Below are 8,996 nucleotides of genomic sequence, written 5' to 3' on the forward strand. Positions count from 1 at the left end.
ACACCTTCTCAGTTTGGCAGTAAATTTGATAGAGGAGCGATCAGCTGATTGTAGACATTTTGGACTTGATCCTTGTTTCTTTGTCCAAGCATCCCGTCTGCTGGAGAAGCTTTGGAAATTCAGATGAAATCCCTTTCTATTTTGCAAGCAAACGCAATGGTGTGTCTTGTTCTTTATGCAGAGATGTGCTGCTTGCTGCTTGCTGCTTGCTGCTTGCTGCTGCTTCATGGGCTGGGCAGATAGGAACGATGAACAGAACACGTGACAGCATGTAGGGGCGACGCTTCATAAGTATGAACTCACACACAGAGGGAGAGAGAGAGTGTGTAAGTGTGAGAGAGAGTGTGAGAGACAGCAGCAGAGAGACGCGGGAGCAGCCCTGGAGCGCACAAGAGACTTCAACAAAAAAACTTCACTTCCACGCAGAAAAACTGAAAATTATTATGACAACAACGACGATTTCATCCTGATCTCAACTAATGTGACGGTTTCCTCTGATTCCTGTAAGATTATCGGGTAGAATGGTGCGAGTCTGACTTGGATTAACGCGCGGTGGCAAAGGACGATTCTGCGCACTTGGAAGAATTATGTAAGGTAATAACAGCACTTTTCCTCTAAAATATACTACATTTAGGCTTTTAAACATATTTTCCGCTTCTATACAGACTTTGCATGCTTTGTGTGTTATTTTGCTAATGAAATATTCGCAGTATAAAGCAACATTCTTTACAAAAATTAACTTATTTTGATGAAATTGTGAATTTTCTCCCTAAATATGATGAAGTGGTTTGATTGAATGATTTCTTTAACTACATCGCAGCAGAATTCATTTATTATAATGTTCACATCGGCGCCCAATTACATCATTAAATAGTAATTGATTCCATTCCGGTGTTGTGTTTCCATTTATAGCTGACATTTATCAGCTAATTCATCCCGCTGCCGGCAGACTGGAATTTCTTGCATTTCTGCTTGAAGTTGATTTTGCATTTTACACGCTTTGCACATGAAAGCTGCCTCAGTGTTCAGACTCATGATGTTCCGTGTCTTCATGGTGCTGGACACTTTGAGTCCAGATCAGTTCAGCTGTTGAAATGAAAATCAATTTGAAAATATGATGCTCATTCAGTATTTGCATGTTGTGGTTTCATTGAGCTCATTATAATTGTGTTCTGCAGTTCAGAGGTGTATAAAGCCAAACATGCACTCCTGCTAATATCTTCAACTAACATGCAGAGGATAGTTATTTTTTAATATTCGAGGTTAAAAACTCTATCTGAAATGTGTTTTATGAATCTGTAGGTTGTCCAGACATCATCTTAGACTGCAGTATTACCCTCAGACGCAGCCATGAAATCCGTGCTGGATGGTGTGGCGGACACCACCTTCCGGACTATTACATCTGGTTTACAGTATCTGGGCTCCAATGATGCCAACTATGAAGACACCATCAACAATCCAGACTTCAAAGGCACTTTCTCTCTGCAGAAGCCATTGTCTGCTTTCCGCAGCAACACGTTCCAAAACAAAGTACCTGCAGATGAGGAGCTGATCCTCAAAGGCATCCCCTTCTTCCCCACTAATGCCACAGACCTGTTTGGCAACAGAAGCACATTCAGAGATGAAAGCAACACGATTCAGTGTGGGGAGAATTTTATGGACATGGAGTGCTTCATGATCCTGACTCCCAGCCAGCAGCTGGCTGTGGCTGTGATGTCACTGACTCTGGGGACATTCACGGTGCTGGAGAACCTGGTGGTGCTCTGCGTCATCCTGCAGTCCCGCACCCTTCGTTGCCGGCCGTCCTACCACTTCATAGGCAGTCTGGCTGTGGCTGACCTGCTGGGCAGTGTCATCTTTGTCTACAGCTTTCTGGACTTCCATGTTTTCCACAGGAAGGACAGCCCCAAAGTTTTCCTCTTCAAGCTGGGTGGAGTCACCGCCTCTTTCACTGCGTCTGTTGGGAGCCTTTTCTTGACTGCTATTGACCGATACATCTCCATACACCGGCCCCTGGCCTACAGACGCATTGTGACACGGACCAAGGCTGTTATTGCCTTTTGCATGATGTGGACCATCTCCATCGTCATTGCAGTGCTACCTCTGCTGGGCTGGAACTGTAAAAACCTCAACTCTGTTTGCTCCAATATATTCCCTCTGATTGACAAGAACTACCTGATGTTCTGGATCGGGGTGACAAGTGTTCTGGTTATTTTCATTATCTACGCCTACATATACATCCTGTGGAAAGCACACCACCATGCTGTGCGCATGTTGAGTCGCACCTCCCAGAAGAGCCTTGTTGTGTACTCAGCAGACGGGAGTAAAGTGCAGACCACACGCCCTGAGCAGACACGCATGGACATCCGTCTGGCCAAGACCCTGGTGCTGATCCTGGTGGTGCTGGTCATCTGCTGGGGCCCAGTGCTTGCCATCATGGTCTATGACCTCTTCTGGAGGATGGATGATGACTTCAAAACAGTGTTTGCATTCTGCAGCATGCTCTGCTTACTCAATTCCACAGTCAACCCAATTATCTACGCCTTGAGGAGCAAAGACCTGCGGCACGCCTTCCTCAGCTCCTGCCACGCCTGCAGGGGCAGTGCCCAGCAGTTGGACAATAGCCTGGAGTCTGACTACCAGAACAGAAATGCCAACATTTCTTCCAACAGGGCCGCAGAGAGTTGCGTGAAGACCACTGTGAAAATAGCCAAAGTGACAATGTCTGTATCAACTGAAACTTCTGCAGAAGCTGTCTAATTGGCTCTCCAGGGGGAAACTATGTAAATGTCACCTTCCCTAAACAATGGCATTAAACAATAAAAGCAGAAAATAAAGATCCTCTCCTGAAAGAATTACATCCATACATTAACGCTTCAGTGGTTAACGACTGCATTCTTTTATGTTAGTGTAGTACAAAGAGTGCCAAAGTGCCAAACGGTATTGCAAGGTCATAGGAAGGACTCACAAAAGGATTATCAAAGATTATCATAAGTCTGATGTTTAGCATAGACTTCATGATATCCAGATAGTGAAGGCATATTATATTTTTGTACTGTGAATTCAGGTTTTGAAACAATATATCTTCATTTATGGGATAAGGGGCTACTGACATTTTGAATTAGAGATGTTTTATTGTGTCATTGAGATGTCAACATGTGTCTTGCACCGTAAATATAACAACATCCTCGCGCCTTGACTTTCTACAGGCTTCATGTGTGTGTGTCGCGTCTCTATACATTTCTAAATAAGCAAATAAAAGAGAAGGAAAAACGACGACGGACCGTTCTGTTCCGGATTTACCATTAAACATGTCATCTTTGTATTTCTGTTGTGTTCACGTAATGAAGAAATATCAGATGACACTTGGTGTGTGAGTCTGATGTGTGAAGAGAATTGGACAAATGAGAGGTGACTCATACTCAAAAAAAGAAAAAAGAAAAAAAGAAGCAGTGTATTGATCTGCTCTGCAGATCACCGTCCTGGAAAAAACAATACACTTCCATCTCTGCGGCTACACGGAGATGACTTGAGATGTTTTTTTTTTAAAAATTCCTGAATCTGAAATGGCACTTTCCCGTGATCGTCCCTGTTGTCCATTTCTTAACTCACTAGCTGTTAGACATTTAGAGTAATGTGTCATGTATACCTAACAACTGTACAGTGTTTCTCGATAAATATAGTGTTCGAATTGAATCATTCAGCTACAGCCATCACAACAAGCTTTAGGCCAAAGCTTGAGCACATATGTTGAAACTGAATTTTTGACACAGTGTGCTGGTCACCACTGTGACAAACTGAAGAGGTTAATAACCCCCGGTTTGACTATAGCTGCTTTCATATAATATATGATTTGACCAGTTTCAGCCTGGTATGTCTGTGGAGCCTTGTGACATGGTGATATATTTCCACACCCAAGCCTTTGGTCATAGCAGTGAGTTGTTTTAGTGCTACTGTTGCAGCGAGGCATCATTTGGGAACATAAACGCAGCCCATGCACAGGCCTAGTGAAGTACTTTTGGCATAACTCTAAATAAAAAAAATATGTCTGCTGTTAATTATACTTATCTAAACAAAAAAGAAAGAGTATTTTCATTAGCTGGTACTTTGAGTGGGAGTTTGTGTGTACGCATCATATGAAGAATTGATTGACCTCTCAAAAGAATCAATATGTGATTTGCTAATAGATTGTAGTACTTTTAATCTAGAAATCTCACAGCACAACTGTTCTGTAGGCATTTATTGGTGTAAAGTTGTCCAGACAGCTGTTTATCAGTATGCTTTGCTGCCTCTTGTATTATTGAATATTGAAAATCAAAATGTCAATTGTCAAAGTGGCTTCTGTACAGTGGTGGCATAATAAGGAATCTATGACTTAAAAACTACAATCAGTGTTTTTAGTATTGCTGTTTTCAAACTTTTGAATAAAGACACAACTAGTGGTCATTTTGTCTGCATTTATTTCATGAGGACAAACTGAAGTTTACAGCATGTTTTACACAAGTCAGAATCAAAGAAACCAAATCAGCAAACAGAACGCCTTGAGTGATCCTTCAGCGCCCTCTTGTGGAAGAACATTATACAGCATTCGATTGAAAGAGGCTATTGCTACACAAGGCGCATAACATATTAGTCTATACATAGTTATGTGTGTGTGTGTGTGTGTGTGTGTGTGTGTGTGTGTGTGTGTGTGTGTGTGTGTGTGTGTGTGTGTAATTTACGTATTAGCATATGTTAGTTATGATAGATAGATAGATAGATAGATAGATAGATAGATAGATAGATAGAAGCCAAGCCAAGCCAAGCCTCCTGGTGGTCAAAAATAACATCATGGTCACTTTAATGTATATTAATAAAATAAAATAATATAATAATAAATAGTATTGCAATGTAACCCTATTATAGCATCAGAGAGTGCAAAGTAAACAATGTGGATAGTATTCGTGCATGTATCTGTCCATCCCCAAGTCCTTTTTTGTTCATTTGACCTGTCCTTGTCATAATCATTTACCAGGTGTTCATATGTCTCAGCCTCTCTTCGTCTAAAGAGAAATATTTCGTCTCTTTCATAAATATATAAGAAAACTTTTTATTGAAAAGTTTTAAATGAAACTGAAACTCATCGCGTTTTGTTTCCAAACAAAACAAATTTGAAAAGGGTTCGCTTTCTGCAGCCCGGGATATGTAGTTTTTTCCAGATTTAGAGACTTCGGCTTTATGAGGAATAAAACTACAATTACCAGGATGTGTACGCTTTCTTGCGCATGCGCAGAAGCGACACACAGACACAGGCGAAGTATAGGCTAAGCTAGTCTAAGCTCGTATCGGCAGTGGAGTACTCGAATTTAACGTAGAGGAATCTACAGTCATCTGAGTTTATACTACATTTAACTCGGCCGGTTTTGATCCAGTTAATTGTAAGATATTGTCTGTAAGTAAACGTTTACGACATTTATTGGCAAGACGTAGCGAAAAACGCTAAAAACCCCGTAGTTCGTTGAATACCGGAATCGCTACAGTAGCTCGACCTAGCTAACGGTAGCTAGCATTCGCAGTGAAAGTGCCATACCGGGGCCCAAGGCAGCGGCGTTCATCTAAGCTTCCGTTGTCGTCTCACTCGTTAGTTTAGACGCCCGTTAGTGCGATGGCTTGCGGGGCTACGCTGAAAAGGAGCCTGGCCTTCGATCCGCTGATGAACCCGGCTTCCCCGAAAAGGAGGAGGTGCGCCCCGGTCATATCTCCGGTCTCCTCGCCACAAAAGTATCTTCGCCTGGAGCCCTCACCGTTCGGGGAAGTGTCCTCCAGACTCACCGCAGGTAAGGAACGCCATTTAATTTAGCTTATTCAGTGTTTTTAAACCTATTCGGTATCGTTGCTAACCCGGGTACATTTGATACCGGCGTCGTTTGAGCCTTATGGACTCAATCTTCGCCCAAACCCGAGTTGGTAAAGTTCATGTTTGTGTTGATGAGCAAATAAACCTCACGGAAGATAAAGTTACATGTTACCCTGTTTAGCATTTACTTCTATGTTATGAAGTACATTTGTCTGCATGTGTCATTTTTGCTGTATGCAATTGAATTTAAGTTGCAACATAAGATGAGACAGGTTCTTGTAGAGTAGAAATCAACTTATACCAAAGACACAAGTGTTCAAATAGTGTCAAAATAAAATGATATGATTGACAGCTGGGATTGGCTCTAGCGACCCAATAGTAGTGGATAAGCAGTGATAGATGATGCAATTGGAGTGTGCTACTTGCGACTTGTCAGTTAACTAATGATGTCACTGTCTTTCTTTCTTGATGTTTCAGAGCAAATTCTGCATAACATCAAACAGGAGTATAAGCGGTTGCAGAAGCGACGCCACCTGGACAGTGCGTTCCAGCAGGCGGACGGCTGCTGTCCTCTGGATCTGCACAACATCCCCAGTGGATCGGCCTTATCAGGTAGCTATGATGTCATGTGGCTGATAAAAGGTGTTGACTTTTTTCCTTGAGAGTACAGTAACCTGCAGTTTTGATGTTAAACTGTTTTATTTTGCAGCAAATGTTCGTTTACCGGCTGCAACACTTTGAAAATGGGGGTGGATTGTTGCTCTCCTCTGTCAGCCGCCTCTTATTGCAGTCCACTGGGGAACAAATACATTAAATGTTAAATTGGCTTGCCATAATAAACTAGGATTTATAAGAAGTAAGGACAATAACAACCTATTTTCATGCCCAAAGGAAAATATGTGGATTTGTCTCTGGTTCTATTTTAAAACTCAATGTGTCACTGATGATTGACCGTTGCTGTCATTTGGTGCACAATTTGCTGGTTGTGGCCCCAGTATAAAACATGGCTGCAAGTGTCAACCACCTCTGTTGATAATGTTGTCTGCTATGCTGGATGATTTGTCTCCCATCTTTATTTGCCACCAGCCAAGAAAGTAAAGAATCCATGGCATTTTTATGGTGCGCTGTGGAATTGCAATGACTTATGGGGAAATGGATCGAGGCGTTTCATTGGTTTTATGATGGATATTATGAGGATTTATAGAAGAAGGAGAAGTAGCCATACTGTGTGTTGCTTTTAGTAAATGGTTGACTGGCAATGTTTGTCTGTTGAATTATGAGTGATGAGTGTTTTCTGCGTCTTACCGTCATGCTTATGAACGAGGAAGCATCAGAGGACAAATGTGATTAACTACTGAGATTTGTTTTCGTAACAGGTGCGTCTTCCGGTGCCTCGTCGCCTACCCGGAAAGAGCAGCCTTTGTTTTCCCTCAGGCAGGTTGGGATGATCTGTGAAAGGCTACTGAAAGAGCGAGAGGACAAAATACGTGAAGAGTACGACGAGATACTGACAACCAAGCTTGCAGGTAAACTTATTCAGACGTATAGAAAGTAGCTTTTGTTGAAGCAATGGCAACATTCATGTCACATTTTGAGTTTGAACTGAAAATGGTTCTTCCAACAGAACAATATGACGCCTTTGTCAAGTTCACACACGATCAGCTGATGCGAAGGTTCGGAGAGCAGCCCGCTAGCTGTAAGTACACTTTGTCACCTTTGTTAGACTTTCATGGTACTTCATTGACACATCTTTGCATGAAAAGCACAGGCGTCTCTAACAACACTGATAACGGCTGAATTATTACACCCGAGATTTATTGACCAGGGTCTAAATATTTCACAAGCTGTGAATGTAAGTAGGAAACATTTGTGGCCTCTGCGTTGTCATTGTTGGTTGAAGACATCTGTTCAAAGAAAAAATGGACAGATGCAGATCTCATCTACACTTTGATTTGGTTTTAACGCCTTGCACACCCACAGAGGTGTCAGCGAGGATTTATTAAGCTAAACAATAATAGTGGCAGGTGCATTTAAGCATGAAAGTGATATTATCTGATGTAAACACTGAAGTGAAACTTGATGTAAATCTCCCCATTTGTTCATTTTGCTGCCCCATCTCCTTCCCCTTTCCACCCACAGATGTTTCCTGAGTGTCTGCATGATATCTTGAAAAAAAATACCCGCTGCAAGCTACTCCCGGGACTCTTTCGGTCTAGTTGGACTTTGTCTCCTAGCTGTGCCATATCGCCTCTATGTGGACTCACTGCCTCAGGCATCAAGTCGGTGGCATCCACGTTTGCTGTTGCAACTAGTGTTAGGAGGGCTTCCTGCTGCCAACACAATGGAGGACACTGTGACTCCACCAGTTGCCTCCTAACTGCAGTGTCAATATTTATTTGGCTTTGTTCTGATGCCTTTTACAAGGTCAACTGCCACCTCACACTTGGCCTTTTTTAAATGTTTTTTTTCTCCATTATTTTTTAGTTTTTTTGTCAAATTTAGATTTTATGCGGAGGAGATAAAACTTGTACAATTTGAAAAAGGGATCAGTAATCTTTGAGCAGGCAAACCAAGGCAGCCTTAAACGGACTCCAGGAACAGACATCTTGGCTTCTTCTTTGAAACTGTCCTGGTAATTACTGGTTAATTACATTTGTACACTGTATTTGCTTTACTTCTGTTTGTCGTACCAAAATGTCTTATTTTTATTTGCTATAGTTATTAATGGGGCTTGGTTAAAAAAAAATCTAATAAAGTGTTTACACAAATGTCTGTGGTTGCATTCTCAGATCTGTCTTTGCTGTTTAATTGGATTCATCATACAGGATTGAAGCTAAGAAAACTCATCAACTAACCATTTTTTGGAAATGGATATGTCCAGTGATGATGCATTCATCTTTAAAGAAAATAGTGGTTTATGTCTATCATGTGAGTGTAATTATCAATGCAATGCAAGTTTGAAGTGTTATTGCTGAACTAAAGAATGCCATAATAAGAAAAGCCGGGCTGCAGTGTGCATGTCAACTGTGACATCCATGATGATGATGATGTCCCATCTGAAACTACCATAATTTGTTAATGTAAAGAAAACATAAAAGAATGCTGTTAAAGCACCTCACAGGGAGCCTGAACAATGTCACTGTATGGAAGCGATTGGAGG

The 8,996-nt window shown here is 41.6% G+C and overlaps 2 protein-coding genes across 2 annotated transcripts; both read left to right on the plus strand.

The window, feature by feature from the left end:
• The first annotated feature begins 330 nt into the window (after window positions 1-330).
• On the plus strand, window positions 331-4,149 carry cnr1 (cannabinoid receptor 1). The gene is made up of 2 exons (XM_076155058.1): window positions 331-594; window positions 1,303-4,149. The coding sequence occupies exon 2, from the start codon at window positions 1,351-1,353 to the stop codon at window positions 2,758-2,760; it is 1,410 nt and encodes a 469-aa protein (XP_076011173.1). The 5' UTR covers window positions 331-594; window positions 1,303-1,350; the 3' UTR covers window positions 2,761-4,149.
• A 1,120-nt stretch (window positions 4,150-5,269) lies between these two features.
• On the plus strand, window positions 5,270-8,624 carry LOC143004198 (akirin-2-like). The gene is made up of 5 exons (XM_076155119.1): window positions 5,270-5,816; window positions 6,314-6,448; window positions 7,213-7,362; window positions 7,461-7,532; window positions 7,976-8,624. Exons 1-5 carry the CDS (start codon window positions 5,645-5,647, stop codon window positions 7,984-7,986), a joined length of 540 nt encoding a protein of 179 aa, XP_076011234.1. The 5' UTR covers window positions 5,270-5,644; the 3' UTR covers window positions 7,987-8,624.
• The last annotated feature ends 372 nt before the right edge of the window (window positions 8,625-8,996 follow it).

Source organism: Genypterus blacodes, unplaced genomic scaffold (genome assembly GCF_046128005.1).
Source record: "Genypterus blacodes isolate CSIRO-AG114 ecotype Tasmania unplaced genomic scaffold, CSIRO-AGI_Gbla_v1 ptg000064l_1, whole genome shotgun sequence".
Classification (NCBI taxonomy): Eukaryota; Metazoa; Chordata; class Actinopteri; order Ophidiiformes; family Ophidiidae; genus Genypterus; species Genypterus blacodes.